The following is an 18174-nucleotide window of genomic DNA, read 5'->3' on the forward strand; positions in this document are numbered from 1 at the left end:
TTATATATAAGTCGTCTGGACTGTTTTTTTTTTTCAACAAACAAAGCTGGACGACTTAGTTTAAGTCGTCCGTTTGACCAGAAGACTCATCAGTAAGTCTTCTACATACAGATGACTTACTTGTAAGTCTTCTACGCGAACAGATTTTGAAAAAAAATTCAAATTCGTACCTTAAACTAGGTGAGATGACTTCTGTTGCACACAGGGTCTTCTCCAACCACCCAGAACCTCCAACGAAAGCAACCGTAAGTCAAAATGAAAGAAATATGGCTCTGTCAACCATCGACCATATTTGAATCAAAAGCTTCAGTTTTTTGGATGAATATGGAGAGAAAGTGAAAGAAATGTTGTTTTTAGTTCATAACAATTGAAACAGAGAGAGTGTAAAGAGATTAACGTGCATTAAAGGGCATTAAAGCTCCAAACAGTTCGTACAAGGTTGTTCCACTATTCATCGGCAGTGGCAATATTGTAAATACTATGAAGAAAATGAGGTTGAGACAGTAAAGAAGCCATTTTCGAAAAAAAAAAAAAAGGGTTAATGGCATTTTCGTAGATAAAATGCAGATGTGGGGTTAAAAACTCAAAAAAAATATGAGTCAAAAGAAAATGTTAGTTTTCTGTTTGAATTCAAGTTTTGAGTCATTTTTGCAATAAGCCCTAAATAGAATTGTATCATATTTATATATGTATATATTATAATTTCCCTTATTTAATATCTGATGTTGAATTTGGATTGTTTATTTATCCTAACACTAAGGGAGATATATTGAAATAAGAGTTTTAAGAGATTTTATCTTTTATTAAAATCTCCTGTTTTTCAACTAATGATTTCTAAATATATTCTCAAATCACCTATTATTGAATATGAGATTTAGGTAAAGTCTCCAAAAATCATCTAAGATGTTCTGTTATTCAATCCGTAATTCATAAAGAGCATATCAGATCAATTGTTATTGAAAACTAAACAATTTCTTATAAGAAAAGTTATGAAATGGATTTGAGGAGACTTTGTAGTTAAAAATAGTCATAATGAAATTCCACCTCTACGTATGTATTTTGAAGAGATTCAACTGCTGCGTAACGAATGAGATGGATCACGTTACTCCACTATGACATGCCTTCTCGGTCGTCCAAAAAGAAAAAAGACATGCCTTCTCGAGCATGTAAAAGGCATATATTCACGCCTTTCTAAATCGTATATCAGCTAAGTACAACCATCTTTGTTGATATACTTCTCATCATTTTCCTTTACATTTTTAGTTTCATTGTTAAGAAAAACAGTTCACAGACTTACAAAGTTGACACGATCTATTTCTATCATCATATTCAAATAGATTCCCAATGTCACAAAAGTTGGAAGCTAGAGGCGGAAATGGAGGAGAGCAATGGGATGATGGAGCCGAGCATGAAGGTGTATCAAAGATCTACATACGTGAGGGTCGTGATGGCATAGAGTCCATCAAGTTTGACTATGTTAAGAATGGAGAACCTAAAGATGGACCGATCCATGGTGGCTCGGATCAAAGTTTCACCGAGTCGGTACATGTTCAAACTGTCATTCATATGATTTCTTGGTCGATTCATCAAAGTTTGCGTGGTATTTAAAAAAAAAAATTTTGGGTGGTTTTGCTTCGATCTTTGAGTTTGTTAGAGATCGCATGCACCAATATGGTTGATTTGATTTTGATTTTTTTTCTTCATTCATAGATTATATATTATCGTTTCTCTGTCACCTATATTCGAAATTATTCCTTCTTGACTTGTGACTTTGATCAAACCCTAATTCTCATACTGTTCTTGTTCCATTTCATTTCTTTGAAAAAACCGGTTTAGTGTGTACAAATATACTGATTAGTAAGCTAGATCCGGTTTAGGCTTGGTCAATGGTATCAACTTTGTATACATGTTTTATATGATCATTATTTTCTTTGAATCAATCTGATTTTTCCATGTGGATATGTACTTTAATTTTTGCAGTTTGATCTTAACCATACTATCGATGAACATATCGTATCTATCAAGTGTTACTACGACGAGGGTGTGATACAAGGTCTTGTCATCAAAACCAACATCAGGACTTCTGCACTCATGGGATACAACCTTGGTACAAAGTTTAAACTTGAAGTCAAAGGCAAGAAAATCATTGGGTTCCATGGATCTTCTGACCAAAACCTAAACTCTCTTGGAGCTTATTTCACGACGCTTTCTCCTGATAATTTGGAAGTCTAAGAGTTCCTCGGAAAAGCTACATATGAGCCTCAAACGTTTAATTTATGTTGCTTTGAATCTGTACTAATTGTATCATCTTTCATGTTGTTTTGGCGTGCCTTCAAGTTATTCAATCTTTTGCAAATTACAATAATTTTTTCCTGATCAAATTCGATTTCTCATATAATAAAAGAATATTTATGTCATTTTTGTATAATATTTTGAGTGGGACAGTTTATAATTTTCTTTTTAGTGTTATCCCCATCTCTATCATTGACTTCTATCAAATGCATAATTAACAACACATACAATGTAGAAAAAATTCTTAAAATTCAATCAATACAATTTGGCTAAATTCCAGAAATATGCAATCATTTTTCATTACTTGGAAAACTGCATCAACAGTATACAAATGTTGCTTTATAATACAAAGATTTATTTATGTTGTGAAACTGTATTAATAAATGGGTAATAAAATTTATTAAAACTAAACGAAATTCTAATTTTACCTCAAATTTGATACTAGTTTTCAAATTTATTTTTAAATGATAATCATTTCATAAATACCTTTAATTTATTAAGAAAAAGACAATTAACTCTTCTAAATCATTTATAAATGTCTAAAATCTTAGAGAAATTGCCAAAAATACCATTTTCATAGTACCACTTTTCATGTTTACACTAACCACTTTTACCACTACTTTTAATGAAGGGTTTAGAATTGAAGGTTTATGATTTAGGGTTTAGATTTAATGTTTTAGGGTTTAAGGTATATAGTTTAGGGTTTAGAGTTGAGGATTTAGGGTTTAGAGTTGAGGATTTAGGGTTTATAGTTTAGACTTTAGGGTTTAGGGTTTAGGATATTGAATTTAGGGTATATAGTTTAGGGTTTAGGGTTTAGAGTTGAAGATTTTGGGTTTAGAGTTTAGAATTGGAGGTTTAGTATTTAGAATTTGGGATTAGAATTTTGAAAAGCATATAAATACAAAGATATAAGAGTTTTACCTTTTTAATAAATAAGGTATTTTTGAAAATTCCCCAGAATCTTATTATAAACTGCGCTTCTAGCCTAGTTTTTTTCACCGACTGACTCGATTCGACACACACCAAATAATAAAGCGCAGTTGTTATTTTGGAACCATATTGGAAAGCTTGTATAGATTTGTTTTTGGACTTATACTTTCAAAAGTAATTAAAAGTAGAGATTACTTACACATTAAAACCGAGAACCACACAAACTCTTGACCTACTTACCTTCATCTTATACGGTAGTATTCACTAATGGAACTGTTAGCGTCCTGTTAATGTGAAAACAGAGATCTGCCTTGTTTCTCTAGCTTCCTGTTAATGTGAAAACAAATCTTCTTTCCCATCAATTCCTATCTGATAATGTTATACACTATTATTTGATCATCTTCTTAAGTAATCTCTTATCTTTCACTATGCTAAGTATTGCCTATGTTGTCTTAACATCTCTCATGTAATAAGACAAAAATTTATACATCTAAAGTTCATATTTTCCATCCATATATAAGAATAAACTATGGGCTAAGCGTTCATCACCTTCCCCAAGCTGCAAAATCACATTCTCACAAAATATTGGTTCTCAATTCACAAAGATTACATTTCTGAGTTATATCTATACACACATACACATAGTTACAGAACTTTAGGCAATGCGTGTTATACAAGTAACAGTACATTAGTGCTTTCTACTTACTCAGAAGAAAAACGACACAGATTTCTTATGGAGCTTCTTCGTAGAACGAGACTTCCTAAGCGCTTCTGCGTATTTAATCAGCTCCTTCTTCCTGTTCTGATCTGACTCCAAACCCTCTTCTTCTCCATAGTTAGAAGCATCTGCTCCTTCACTCTTACGATGCAACATCTTCATGTGATCCTTGAAGTCCTCCTCATCTTCTCCACGCAGCAACATTTGGAAGTCCATCGAATGAGGCCTCCTAGGAGTTGAACGAACACCTGTGCTTGAGCTGCTCGGTTCAGAAGAACCACCTCTCTTCTTGGTATCTTTACCATGTAAGATCTTCATCAGCTTATGCATAAGCTTCTTCTTCCCTGACTTTTTGGTGTTTGTTGCAAACAAAGTGTCAACAGACGAATCATCTAAGAACATTGACTCAGTGATCATTGATTCCTGAGAAGATGACCATTGATCATAATCTGTATGATCTTCCTCGTGTGCGTACTCAAGAATCAGTTGCTTAGCTTTCTCCTCTGAGGTAGGGCTTAGAGTAGTACTAAGATCCCTAGCAACGGTTTTACCAGCAGGAGGCTGGTACGTTCTCAACTCATATCTTAAGCAAGCGTTGATCCATTTGAGATAAACAAGCTGCTCGAGGTCAGTGCATCTATCTCCCTGAAGCTGCTCTATCTCCTTCTTCAGCTCTTCGTTTTCACTCATTAGTCTATTACCATCTTCGCGTAATGTCTCCATCTGCAACAGGAAACAGAGTTTCACATGTTACCTCCTCAGCATGAGTGTTTGGTTTTTGTTTCGGTTAGGGTATTTTGTTTTTTTAGTTCTAGAGATTTAGGAACGGTTCGGTTATTTACAAAATTTGGTTCAATTTCGGTTTTTGGTTTAGATAGCAAAGTTAGAAACCGGCTAATATCTGCATATCCAATTCGGTTCGATTTTCCGGTTAATCAAAGATAATATGGGTAAAAACGTCATATAATTTAGGGTTTTAAGTTAAATATTGGATAACTCGGGTTATTCGTATAAAATCATAAAATAATTCAAATAATTTTAAATATTTTGGGTAAAAGATATTTAGATAATTCAGTTTTCAAGTTTATAAATAATTTTTAGGATAATTGATTATTTAGAAACTAAATAAAATTGATATTTTTTTAAAAAAAATGGTTTTGTTTTGGTTTCGGTTTAAAATATATAGAATCTATATTACCTCCTCTGAATCCTCCAACTTCGAACTTGCTATGATTTGAACAGCTTCCACCTTCTCAGCTAGTTCAAAATTCTCAAAATGTAATCTCGTGTTGGAGTCTCTAAGCTCGTTGATCTCTCCTTCCAAGTCCCTTAGCCTCTGCACCATCTTATCCGCATCAGGAACAGGCAAACTAGCCTTGATCTCATCTTCTTGCAGCTTCGCAACTCGTTCTTTAAGTGACAAGAGCTGCTCCACGTGCTGTTGCGTTTTGATGTTGAGCTTCTTCTTCAGCACATGAACCTCAGACTTAGCCGTATCCAGCTCCAGGACAGCTCTAGAATGCTCAGAACACTGAGCCTTGAGTTTCTCGTTCTCGGCTTGCAGAGACTTGATCTTGAGGTTGAAAACTTTAGTCTCCATCTGGTTTAGTTTCAGTCTACTTCTCAGCTCCATTGCAATCTTTTGCTGCTCCTTGAGACTGTAATACTCCAACAACTTATCCTCGAGACACCTCTCTCTCTCACGCAACGCTCTCACAGTGTTTCTCAACCGTTTGATCTCGTTCACGTGATCGCCTTCCTCTGCGCTTGGAAACGCTAAAGGAGCTGCGGACATATCTGAATCTGACTTTGGTGTTTCGCATTCGTCATCATGGACCAGTAAATCTAGCTTCTTGACTTCATCTTCGAACTCCGGTAAAAGAAACACATCTTTCTCATCAACATCGTATTCGCTTCTTGAATCTCCTCTCTGTAGAAGAGACGCACAAAAGCAAATCAGAAGCTAAACCATCAATCTACAGATTCTATAAAAGTCAAACTATAAGAGGCCAAAACAATCAGCTACAGATTGTATAAAAGTCAACCTATAAATAGCAATAAGAGGCCAAAACAACCTATAAATAGCAACTTGTAGCATATAAACTGTTATTGAGATCATCAACTTACATGGATGGGTTCTTCATTGGAGGTGTCTCTGTATCCATGATCTGAAAATTTAAAGGATCCATCTTTTATAGATTGGGCTCATGAATGTGTAAAAAAGTCGAGCAATAATAAAACAAACCTGACGATGATTGAGGTCGAAGAGGAGGCAAAGTGGGTCTTGTTACTCTTTTAGTATTTTTTCTAAATCGAGAAAAGAGAAATCCAGCGAAAGTTACGGCAAAGGCGGCTCCTAATTGAAGAACGAACAAGTTTATATCTCTTTTGTGTTTGGTAATAATCATCATGACGAAGAAACCAAAGTCATATATATATGTCTTCTTCCTGCTCTGACTAAATCTGCAAGTTCAGATTTTTTAAAAATCAAAAGACAGAACCTTTGAAGATGGGATCGAATACCCAAAGAGCTGATCAAAAAGAACAAAGAAAGACAAAAGTTTTGATTTTTTTATGTCTTGTCCTTAAAACAGACAACTTTGGAAAGAAAAAAAAAAAGATCAAAACTTTTGTCTTATTACAATAACAGAAAACAAGTGAAGAAGAAGTCTAACCAGAGATTAAAAAGATTGATTAGCACGAAACCCTTTTTAATTGGAAGTTGGTAGCAGATGCGAGATGATCACTAGTGGGTCAAAGAAGATATTTTTGATTCTCTTTCGGGTGGGTGTATATCGCTGTCGGGTGATCAAAAATGCGTTAAATGTTTGATATTAACGGCGAAAAAAAAAATGTTGATGTGTTGGAGAGATATTGAGCATAGGATGTATATGGTTAGTTGGTTACTGGAGGAGAAGTCGATCACGAGACTGTTTCTTTAGAATCGAATGAACTTTCATCGCCAGATGCGTATCAGTATCATATTCTTTTCAAAATCAATTTATTTAATTAATTACTCATAGTTTACATTATTCACGGACTTGCTGGCATGCGACTTCTTCCGTTTGTACTGTTTGTTGGGTTGGGCTAATTCTATTTTCTGTTAGTTCGGTTCATTACTGAATAAAAAATTGGAAAAAAAGTTTCTCAGCTACACCATATTTACCATAATATGGTGCAAATCATCCCAAGTTTTAAAATGTGTCGAAACCTACACGTTATATATGATAATACATGCTACATATACGACGTTAATAAAAATATGGTGCAAACATCATATCGAGGTTTAATTGATTTTAGCTTAAATAATTGGGGTCAAAACGTAATTAACAAAATTAAAAGCAATTGAAGCAAAACCCGATCCGACCCAATACGATCCAAATAAACCCGACCAGACTTAACCATTTTCCCCAAAATCGATTTCATTGCTCTTAGGGTTCATTGTAGAAAAAAAAATTGGGGATTTAGAAAAGAGAGAGTGAGAGACTGGGAGAGTTTTCAGAGACATTACAGAGACAGAGAGACAGAGAGGGGTTTGGTGTTATCGATTCACTTTCGGTGAAATTGAATCCGGATGATCTAATCGAAGTAACAAGGCGACGATGAGGTAAGAATCATTTCTTGTTTATTTCGATTATTGGAATAAATTGATAGCTTTTACCATGTGTTGATGATATTTTATTGGTAACAGTGATTCAATATTGGTGAAGATTAATTGTTTCCATTCAGGTGTGTTCAAGAATGATGAAAATGGGAAGCTAGATTATGTTGATGGTTTTATGGAGCAGTTCGAAGTCAATGGTGATGCACCATATGAAGAAGTTCTGAAGATTATTGTTCAGAAAGTTATTATTCAGAAGTTCTGATGGTGCTGTGGTGGACGTAGAGACAGAGCACAAAGCTGCTGTTGGTGACGAGCTTGATGCTGAGCTACAAGATGACGAGGTTGATGGTGATGATGAAGCATAAGAGAGTGAAGATGAGTATCAAATTCCATCTCTTTCTTTCTCTGTCTCTCTTTCTATTTTTTTCTACGATGAATCCTAAGAGCAATGAATCGATTTTGGAGAAAATAGTTAAGTCTTGTCGGGTTTATAGTTTGGATCGTATTGGGTCGGATCGGGTTTTGGTTTATTGCTTTTAATTTTGTTAATTACGTTTTGACTTCAATTATCTAAGCTAAAATCAATTGAACCTCGATATGATGTTGGCACCATGTTTTTATTAATGTTGTATATGTGGCATGTATTATTATATACATCGTGTAGGTTTCGACACATTTTAAAATTTGGGATGGTTTGCATCATATTATGGTAAACATGGTGTAGCTGAGAAACTTTTTTCCATAAAAATTCGGTTCATGTTGATTTTCAGTTGATTTAGTTTCTTTTAAATTATGCTGAAATGAACCGAAATTTTTGGTTTTTGATTAACTTGGTTAGTTCATCGTATACCCGAAATCCGGTCAGTTACTTCTTTCAAAATTTAAAATTTTGGCGTTGATCACAGAAAAAAGATTATAATTTTGGTGTGGTGTAGATAAATCGGTAGGATTTAATAAAACCGAACTAATTGACTATCAAACCGAATATAACCCAATTTTTAATCTTGTTGAACTAAACCAAATTCATAACCACTCAAAAACCCATTTTGGTTAAATCCAGCTCATTTTCGCAGGCTTAGACTTGCTCTTCAGTATGTTTTTGTAGGCTTCATCTTTGTAGCGTTTTAAATTTAATGGTTTACTAATATAAGGTCTACTAGGATAAGACCCGCGCCTTGCGCGGAGTGAGGTTATTTTTGAGGTTTTACGATATTAGTTATATTTATTTTGGGTATAAGTTTGGTTTTAGGTTTTGTTTTCGATTTTTTTTAAATCGAGGGGATGATATTTGGACATGATTATTCAATGTTTAATTTTATTTAGTTCGTTGCAATGTTCAAGTTTTTTTTTATTTTTTTGGTGTTAATGAGAAGACTGTTTATAATTGTTTGGTTGAATGTTACAATAATTTTGAAGACATTCCTAATGTCAACAAATCTTTTCAATTTTATAATTTCCATAAGAATCATAATAAAAACAACTTTATGTATAGTTACATACGTAATAACTTCAATATAAATATTTATGTGTCTTTAAAGAAAATTAAATATGTTGCATGGATATATATATATATATATAAAATAAATTTAATAAATATTGAAAGAATTGTTATTTAATATAACAAATAAAATACAAAATTTTAACCAAAAATAAGTAAATAACAATTTATATATAATTATGAATTAAATCATTAATAGAATATGAATTGGGCTGTGTCCAATTAATTAACAATTTATATATAATGATGAATGAGTTGCACTGCAAGATTATCGAAAAGAAGAAATTTTGCATTCCTAGTATTATCTAGCACAACCAAATGCAACTTGTATCTAGCATATATGACAATAATGATATTAGGAGTTGAGTAATAGTGTTCACTTATACTAAAAACATATTTGTATTATATAATTACCTTGGCAGCAACTTCGGGTTCTTCACCTTGCATTTGACGCAATAATAGTGAAATCCCAGTTCATCGTCATCTTCTCCATCCTCTGTGATTTCGTTAGGAACATGTAACACCTTCTTTGAACATACTTTGCAACTCAAGTAATACCAACCCATATCGGAATCAATAGCTGCTATTGTGCACATCACAATACACTGCTCAACCTATAGACGAAAACGATGGAATACAACATAAATCTCACACAAAAAACAATAAATGATGACTATCACTCACATTGTAAAGCAATTACGGGTTAATTATTCCAAACAAACCTGGTTTGACTCAATCAACTGTTGGATGGTTTTCCTAGGAGTGTTGACAAAATAATCATTTTTATCACCAGTACCATTAGTCAGCAAAAGCGGCTTGGGTTGGACAATTGACAATGCAAGTTCATCCCTCGGCAACCTATAATGTATAAAGAATGATATACATGATTATGAAATAAAACATATGTATATTTAATATGAAAATGAGAAAAATATTTAAATCAACACACTTACAATGACATAAAAGCCTCCACCTCAGGACCAAAAGGATTAATTTCCACATCTGAAACGTTATAAGCATTGGACACACTACGCTCTTCTGCAATTGACAGTAAAATGAGAATAGTATTATGAGCAAAATCTCTCAAGATAAGAACTATTTTATAAATTAAAATAACATATGTTTCAGATAGAATACCTTTCCAAACTTTAATTTTACCAAAGCGTAACACAACAACAATAACATTTTCACTGCTTCTTTGAATAGCCTCACTGATATCAGTAGCTAAGTTACTCCATAAAACCATTGGCAAACGTTCATCCCTACAATGAATCGATTAAAAAAGACAGTTGAGTTTGGATATGATATAAGTTAGGAACCGAGAAAATTTTTCTACGAAATAAGTTACTTTTCATTACGAAGTTCAACCGAGATTTTCTTAGTCTCCTTCCCATTAGCTGATACAACTTCAAGTGGGGTAACCTCCACAATATGACCCATTACATCTGACAAAAATAATATGTGCTATATAATGGAAACAACTACTGTGCAAATTGTAATGAAATTAGCAAAATGAGATAACATACCAACCAAATAATCGGTATTGAGTGTCCCATCGAGAATGTCCTTGTAGTTGACTTGTTCAAAACCAGTTAACTCAATGGGCAAATCATCACAAAACCTCACACGGGTGGTGGAAAGGAATCCAATTTTGTAGGGATGAATAGTTGTTTGGTATGAACCACCTGAGGGGATGACAGTAAAGCTGATAAAAATCTTGGAACTGCCTTCTGAAAGAAATGAATCAAACTGATTCACCAGATCCTTTTTAACGGACGCATTAATCTTAACACCCTGTAGAAGTTTATTTCATCAAAATTTTGGTTAGACCACGATGAATAAAGCATAGAGACATATATAAAATTAAGAAAATTTGGGCAGTAAGGTTTTCATACATTAGAATCGATTAAAACCATCTCAATCGTTAGGCCACCAGCAGCAGAATACTGTTTCCACAAACGTATGATCTTAACCCGGATCTTCCACATTGATTTGAATGGTTTCAAATCACACACAGCAGTTATCGCAGCCATTATAGAAGAATGAGTAAAAGATGTTATGTTTCGAGTCTATGGAATTACAAAGATGAATAGAAGTAGCTTTGCTTTTATAGGTTCAGTAAACCTAGTAGTAATACGCAAGGAAACCTTTAATGCTGCATTCAATCCCATATATTTTTCGCGTGCTAAACACTCTTCGATTTTAAATTTTCCATAATATATACCTTCGAAATATTCTAACATTAATAACATATATTTATCTTGCACATAAAGGCAGACATATTAAATGAAGTTTAAAATAGACCGACATACGTAGGAGAACTCGGCTATCGGTCCAAATTGGTTCACCTTTTTACCATTGTTTTGGTTCGCAATTGTTAACCAAAATTGTATAATAAATGACTCTATTATCGCAACTTCATACTTAAAACACGTAAAAGCATGCACACCACGTTCATCCCGATTTTATACTAAAAAGTTTTGATGAAGTAATCTTGTCTACAAACGTTTAATTGATATTTTTATGAGTTGAAATAATGAGTTCATATCTCTTTTATATTGAGGAGCTGTTGCCATTGAAGCTGTAGAGAATAGATTGTAGCATCATTGAGAGAAGTTGAAGAAAGGCTTCTTCACTGATGATGATTTAGTGGGTTTCTTTAATAATGATTTGATTAAGTGTGTTTCTTAGATTGGTTAGAGTTAGAGTATTGCAGAGTTTCGAACACATTTTCTTTCTTTTTTTGCTATTGTCTAGATTTACATTGTTGATTTTAGTTATGGAGTATCTGATAAGCGTGGGAGAAGTACAGCTCGGTTCTACTGCAATTGGAGTGAAGGCAAAAGAGGGAGTTGTGCTTGCTGTCGAGAAGCGTATCACCTCTCGCGGGCTGGTTTTACTGTTTACATTTGATCTGTTTATTTCTTAGAGTTCTCATTTGATCGTTACATTTCCACATGAGTACTGATTTTCTTTCTCTTTCCATGTTTTACGCAATCTCGACATTTATAGTCTCTTTTCTCATTGCTGCTGATGACGAAAACGGACCGAGCTTGCAAGTATAAGCCTTATTCTAACCATATGATCCACTTGTTAGTTGATCACATTTGTCAAACGACGCGGTCTTCTTATAGGTACTACACGGATACATCGGCAACATTCTGGCATTGAAACACAAACGCGATTGGTTCAGGCTCAGAAGGAGCTTATAGTTCTCTTCAAGATCAATTCAACAAAGTAACTTGAGAACTTGTAAAATAATTAATTCCTCACTATGACTTAACTATTCTAACAGTTAGATCCCTTTAACATTGGTGCAGGATCTGTCACTTGAAGAAGCTGAGACGGTTGCTGTATCTGTCATCAAGCAAGTTATCGAAGAAAAGGTATAATTATTGGTGTGTTGCCGGAAAGGAAAGTGAGTAAAAAAATTCTCTTCCAAATCGCTATTAAGATGACACGTTGGATTCGTTTCTCCCAAACTCATAAGAGAGCGCCATGTGTCAAAACCAATGTGAATGCATTTATTGACAATGCATCCCTTTTAATATATAGGGGATGTTAATATGACTGATTAGTGTGGTACGTTACAAAAAAATGTGTGGTACGTTACAAAGTCATCAAAGAAAAAGAAGATTTAGAAAAGTAGTCCAAATCCATTTAATTTTTTTTTGCCCAACATATCCAAGTCAATGGTCAAGAAGCAAAGCCCACAAACTAACATTGTTGTTTAGTCAAGAAAAATAAAATTGTGAAAGTTCGGCGTCTGCTTGTTTGGCTGTTGAAACTTGAGTATACTGTATATGATGTTGTAAATGGCAATAGGAGACTCATTGGTGTAGGATGATCAGCCCAAAAATGTAATCCATCAGCTAAGGAAATTACTATAAAAAGGGAAGATGAATCAACAAAATACGTCTAATTCATAATGAAACCTAAAGAAATTAGTTCTGAAGTTGTTCATCCTTCTAATTTGTTGTATTTATTCATCGGTAAATTCTATAAAACATATGTAGTTAATTCAATTCCTTTACGTTCAGGCCTAAGATGTTTCGACGAGAGTTGTAACCTCGGACAATTTCTGAATTATTTGGTTTAATTAAGAAGATATGAGATGCTGCATCCGCAAAGTAGTGATATATTGTGAATTTAAACAACTATAAAGTTTTCAAATCTAAATTATTTCTCTTTATTCTACACGCATATAGTACAAAAGGACAGATAAATTGGCAAATTGTGGGTCCTAAAATCATTGAGGAAGTCCGGAGTTTCTTTCGTACATCCATTCTTCCTGCGGGCTGGAACCACACGCAACTCTGTCTCCTCCCCAAAATAACAAAACCTGAAACGATGAAGGATATGAGACCTATTAGCTTCTGTTCAGTGTAATACAAGATCATATCCAAGTTACTGTCACAGAGGTTGAAGCCAATTATGGACTCTATCATCTCAGATACTCAAGGTGCCTTTGTCTCCAGCAGGCTGATATTTGATAACATAGTAGTTGCCCACGAGATGGTTCATAGCTTGAGGACCAAGAAATCGGTCAGTAAGCAGTTTATGGCATAAAAACCGATATATCCAAGGCATACGACCGTGTGGAATGGAGTTTCTTAGAAACCTTGATGGAGAGAATGAGTTTTGCTCATCAATGGGTCTGTTGGGTGATGGCATGTGTGAGTACCGTGTCGTATACATTTCTGTTGAATGGTAGAACACATGGGTTTATAAAACCAGAGCGTGGGATTAGACAAGGTGATCCTATGTCGCCATTCCTCTTTATCATTGTAGCAGAGGCTCTGGTCAGTGTTCTTAACCATGCTGAAGCAAGAGGTAAGCTGCAGGGGATCAGTCTAGACAAACATGGGCCGGCGGTTCATCACCTATTGTTTGCAGACGATAGCTTATTGATGTGCAGAACAGACTTGATGGAGAGTATGGAGATTCTCAGATGTTTGAAATTATATGGGGACGCCTCTGGCAAACAGATCAACCCATCGAAATCTTCTATCATTTTTGGGGACCTAATAGAAGAGGGCTTGAAGGAAGATATCAAACAGGTTCTCAAGATCGACAAAGAAGGAGGAGAGGATACCTACCTTGGATTACCTGAAATCTTCAAGGGCTGTTTAACCAAGCGTTGCTTGGTAAGCAAGCATGGAGAGTTCTCTCGAGACCATACTCCCTAATGGCTAGAGTTTTGAAAAGCAGGTATTTCAAAAATGGATCTTTCCTTGAAGCTAGTATTGGTTCACGTCCGTCTTTCATTTGGAGGAGCATTTTTCATGGTAGAGAAGATTTGAAATCAGGACTTCTCAGAACGATTGGCTCAGGAGAACAAACTAATGTCTGGACAGATAACTGGCTCCTAGACAATGAAGCAAGACCTCCTATCTATCGTGAGAATAGCATTGTTGATCTCACATTGAAAGTTAGTGATCTCCGTCTTCCTAACTCTTCTTCATGGGATATTCAGAAAGTCTTTGACACTTTTACAAATGAAGATGCTGCTAGGATCATTAAGATCAAGCTATCGCCGGACAAGCAAGACATTGATGTGTGGGGTTTTACTAAAGATGGGATTTATACGACGAAAAGTGGCTACAGAATGCTGTCTGTGATCCATAACTCGAAATCTCCTTCGGCTCAGCCTCTCCCTCCTGTGGAAAAACAATTGTGGAAGAGCATTTGGAAACTCAAGACTGCTCCCAAGATTCAACACTTTCTATGGAGAGCTTTGTCTGGTGCTTTGGCAGTGGGAGAACATCTCCAGTTTAGAGGAATAAACGTCGATCCTAAGTGTCTAGTATGTGGTCAAACGTCTGAAACAATATGCCACCTACTTTTCTCTTGTCCTACAGCTCTGGAGGTTTGGAGATTAGCAGGTATTGAGCCCCCTCTGATGCAGACATCAAATCAGTAGCTGATCCAGAAGCTCAGGAAGCCCTTCCCGATGAAGAAGAAGTCATTCCTAAACAGGAAGTCTTCCCAAAAAAGCAGAAATCCTTCCTAAACAGGAAACCTTTCCAGAAGAAGACGAAGTCCTTCCTAAACAGGAAGTCTTTCCAAAAGAAGAAGAAGTCTTTCCAAACCGGACCAACTAGGATATGTGTTCAGTCAAGACAATGTATCTCACTAACCCGGAGGAATTTAGACATGAAACCAATTTTCATGCGTTCTACTCAACAAGGAGACAAGCCCAATTGGAAGCATCCCCAAAGCTACTCAGACCAAGAAGATATGAATTTTACAAACCGGAGGTTCCCCAGCCCGTCCATCTGCGAGTATCCGAGTGTAGAAGATGTTTCAAGCCCAACGAAGAAGCGTTCTGATCCAAACCAAATCATGGACTTCAAGAAGAATCTCTTAGCTTTCCAACTAGCTAAGAATGAGAAGAAATCTCCACGGATATTAGGAGATATGATCATTTTCCTAGAATGGGTCAACATGGTGTCATCTATGGAAAGTATGACACTACTTGGTTTCCTCTTTGTCAAACCAAGACTTGGCGACCAGGAGAATTTCTACATGATCAAAAACATCCAGAGTACACATCCAACCGTCCGGAAGAGCATTCTACTCTTCCACCATACACCAGCCAGCATGTGATCAAGAGGATCTTCAATTACTCCAAGTTTCCTTGTTCGGTACTACTCCCAGCTTGGAGAATAAATCACCAACGGCTATATTCCGACGACCAAAGCCTTCTGAAGATAATTCCAATGAATCCAGACGTTCCAAGGCATCAGAGTTTTCCCACAAAACTCTCAAGACTCAAGTAGATTTTCACCTTCCTTATTTTTGGCCAAGAAAGCCATCCTAACTGCTACTTTCTTTTGTTCTTTGATTCTCTTTCTGATTTTCTAGCTTAGTTTTATTGTTTATGAGCATTATATAAGCTCTTGGTCGTGCATTGTAAAAATCACCTTTCAATCTATAAGTTTATTCAATAAGAAATTCAGTTTCTTCTTCAAAGAGTGTCTTTGAGTTTGTTCTTGTCATTAGTTTCATTTGAGTGATTCATCTGTTGCTATTGATTCGTAGTTCTTAGGCTGTTGAAAGATTCAGCACCCCCTGGACTTCACTAATTGAGAGAGTCGATCAAACCCAAGGATTGAGAGAGTCAATCAAAACTTCACCACCATCTCTACTAACATCCCACCTTCCTCAAGCTAAACTTGGAATCTGCTGATCATCAAGTGATCTAAAGTTGGAGTGATTCCAATCTTACATCACCCTCTGTCAGGCTTCTCTCCCTCATCTACTTTCCTTAACCTCCATTACCTAGTGGCTAGTTCCAAAAAACAGAGCCTTGAGCAGAGTAATATCAAGTCGTTCCCCTGGATACTATGGAATCTATGAAAGGGGAGGAATGCTCTAATGTTTGAGAGGAGTCGCTTATCTGGCTCATCAATAGTCTCTAAAGCTTTAGAGGAAGCGGAGATTTGGTATAAGTTTAACTTGAATTTTTCTCCTCCTGTGGAAGCTCAAAATTCTTCTATTAATCATCAGAGTGGATGGGAGAAACCGCCTCCAGGGTTTGTCAAAGGTAACATTGGAATGGCGTGGGTTGGTTCAGGACCCTTCACCGGTGCTAGTTGGGTTACACGAGATAGACACGGGCTTCCTATACATCACAGTCGTCGCGCCTTCTGCTCCTCTCCCTATAAACGAGAATCAGATCTGAATTCTCTGCTTTGGGCTATAGAAGCGATGGGTAGCTTGAGACAAAAGTAAGTCATCTTTGAAGCGTCCTCCTTAGAGGTGAGACAATCTCTTTTGAATCCTTACCAGTACATGGACCTTCTTCCTCTGATCCAACAAATCCTATTCCTCCTACATCGTTTTGAGGATTGGAAAATATGCTATGTCTCGGAACCAAAGAACAATGTAGCTACTGCCATTGCAGAGAGTGTGATCACAGGAAATCGTATACAATCTTACGTTGGCACTGGCGGCCCTAGCTGGCTTAACCATTTGATCCAGCAAGAAGCAGGGAACTGATCTTCTCCATCTTTCGTCTCGTCAGAAGGAGCTCCTAGTAGTTCGTCTCCTGCTCTCTCCTTTCTCGTTTAACTGCTGTGGTGCCTATTGGCATCTGTATTTCTTTTTCTTTTGTCTGTTATTTGGGTTGAGCCCTCCCCTTGCTTTGCAAGAAACCTTATTCAATGAAATTTCAGTGTTAAAAAAGTGTTCAAACTTTTCCATTTGCATTTTTTTCTAATGTAAAATTCTTTATTTTTTATTTGATTATCTCGATCATTGAATGTGTTTCCTAGAATAAAAATTTAATACAACATCGTTGATCTATTGTGACTACTAGAAGGGTCTTTAATTTTATCATTTGAACAGTTAGATATGAACTCTAAACAAATGGTTTGACCATCCGAAACGATACCAATACGTCTAGTGTGGGACAATAGTCCACTATCATTCTATCAATAATAAGGACACAACAAACGTTCTAACCAAGAAGTAGACAACTGATGATTCTTCTTGTTTCTTTTTTTAACTGATTCTTCTTGTTTCTCACTCAACTTCAATCTCTTCTCTCAGTTCTTCTCTGATTTTCTGTCGCTCGCTGACTTATATCTTTTTTTTTCTTTGGCGAATCTTCTATCGCCAAAGTAAGCCTCTGAAAATCCCCGAGCTTACGACATCATCTTGAGCTTACGACATCATCTTGTTTTTTTTTTTTGAAAATAAAATAAAATATATCCACCTCAAAATTTGTTTTAGAATGTCTGCAGGGCCGTGCCTGAATACAAGCTCATCAAGCATTGGCTTGAGGGCCGATCACTATAAAATCAGTTTTGGGGCCAATTTCCCAAATGATCAGCTAGCAGAAATGGTTCAAGTTGCAGTTGTCTGAGACATAAACCATGGCGTCTAGGGATCGAGCACTGAGTAATACTTAAGTTAATGGGCCAATTTTTTTTTTTTGCTTCTAGTTTGACAAATGTCAGGCACGGCTCTGAATGTCTGCTACGACTTCATCTTGAGATCAGGCGATTATAGCTTCCTCGATAAATAAGAAATAGCTTCTTGAGATCACGCGATAATGATTCTGATATCACAGCTAGCCATGGGCAAAAAAAACTGCAACAAACAAATCAAACCGGAATCGAA

At 35.8% G+C, this 18174-nt stretch overlaps 4 protein-coding genes across 5 annotated transcripts; 2 read left to right on the top strand and 2 right to left on the bottom strand.

The window, feature by feature from the left end:
* Positions 1–1149: 1149 nt before the first annotated feature.
* On the top strand, positions 1150–2362 carry LOC108839174 (jacalin-related lectin 15-like). Its single transcript, XM_018611994.2, has 2 exons — positions 1150–1542; positions 1981–2362. The coding sequence occupies exons 1-2, from the start codon at positions 1345–1347 to the stop codon at positions 2230–2232; spliced, it is 450 nt and encodes a 149-aa protein (XP_018467496.1). The 5' UTR covers positions 1150–1344; the 3' UTR covers positions 2233–2362.
* Positions 2363–3748: 1386 nt separating this feature from the next.
* LOC108822091 (protein CHUP1, chloroplastic) lies at positions 3749–6838 on the bottom strand. Of its 2 annotated transcripts, XM_056992591.1 has the most exons (5): positions 6619–6838; positions 6189–6406; positions 6071–6111; positions 5142–5873; positions 3749–4666 (listed from the first exon to the last, which is right to left on the bottom strand). In XM_056992591.1, the coding sequence occupies exons 2-5, from the start codon at positions 6352–6354 to the stop codon at positions 3932–3934; spliced, it is 1674 nt and encodes a 557-aa protein (XP_056848571.1). In that variant the 5' UTR covers positions 6355–6406; positions 6619–6838; the 3' UTR covers positions 3749–3931. The 2 variants fall into 2 exon arrangements, with proteins under 2 accessions (XP_056848571.1, XP_018450613.2); XM_018595111.2 differs by lacking the exon at positions 6619–6838 and having other exon boundaries at positions 6189–6584.
* A 2508-nt stretch (positions 6839–9346) lies between these two features.
* LOC108832390 (replication protein A 70 kDa DNA-binding subunit C-like) lies at positions 9347–11078 on the bottom strand. Its single transcript, XM_018605876.2, has 8 exons — positions 10941–11078; positions 10572–10839; positions 10394–10490; positions 10204–10307; positions 9999–10083; positions 9768–9903; positions 9460–9659; positions 9347–9350 (listed from the first exon to the last, which is right to left on the bottom strand). Exons 1-8 carry the CDS (start codon positions 11076–11078, stop codon positions 9347–9349), a joined length of 1032 nt encoding a protein of 343 aa, XP_018461378.2.
* Positions 11079–16425: 5347 nt separating this feature from the next.
* LOC108832392 (uncharacterized) lies at positions 16426–16782 on the top strand. Its single transcript, XM_018605879.2, has one exon. The coding sequence runs from the start codon at positions 16426–16428 to the stop codon at positions 16780–16782; it is 357 nt and encodes a 118-aa protein (XP_018461381.2).
* Positions 16783–18174: the final 1392 nt, after the last annotated feature.

The sequence above is a fragment of the Raphanus sativus genome, chromosome 8 (genome assembly GCF_000801105.2).
Source record: "Raphanus sativus cultivar WK10039 chromosome 8, ASM80110v3, whole genome shotgun sequence".
Classification (NCBI taxonomy): Eukaryota; Viridiplantae; Streptophyta; class Magnoliopsida; order Brassicales; family Brassicaceae; genus Raphanus; species Raphanus sativus.

Bases quoted from the DNA above. Each gene is read 5' to 3' on its own strand.
- LOC108822091 (XM_056992591.1), bottom strand. From the start codon at position 6,354: ATGATGATTATTACCAAACACAAAAGAGATATAAACTTGTTCGTTCTT. The intron at 6,112-6,188 runs GTTTGTTTTATT...TTAAATTTTCAG, and splicing joins TCGACCTCAATCATCGTCAG to ATCATGGATACAGAGACACC. The intron at 5,874-6,070 runs GTAAGTTGATGA...TCTCTTCTACAG, and splicing joins CCAATGAAGAACCCATCCAT to AGAGGAGATTCAAGAAGCGA.
- LOC108839174 (XM_018611994.2), top strand. From the start codon at position 1,345: ATGTCACAAAAGTTGGAAGCTAGAGGCGGAAATGGAGGAGAGCAATGG. The intron at 1,543-1,980 runs GTACATGTTCAA...TAATTTTTGCAG, and splicing joins ATCAAAGTTTCACCGAGTCG to TTTGATCTTAACCATACTAT.
- LOC108832390 (XM_018605876.2), bottom strand. From the start codon at position 11,078: ATGGCTGCGATAACTGCTGTGTGTGATTTGAAACCATTCAAATCAATG. The intron at 10,308-10,393 runs GTAACTTATTTC...GATTCATTGTAG, and splicing joins GTTGAACTTCGTAATGAAAA to GGATGAACGTTTGCCAATGG. The intron at 10,084-10,203 runs GTAAAATTAAAG...TGTCAATTGCAG, and splicing joins TGTTGTTGTGTTACGCTTTG to AAGAGCGTAGTGTGTCCAAT.
- LOC108832392 (XM_018605879.2), top strand. From the start codon at position 16,426: ATGTTTGAGAGGAGTCGCTTATCTGGCTCATCAATAGTCTCTAAAGCT.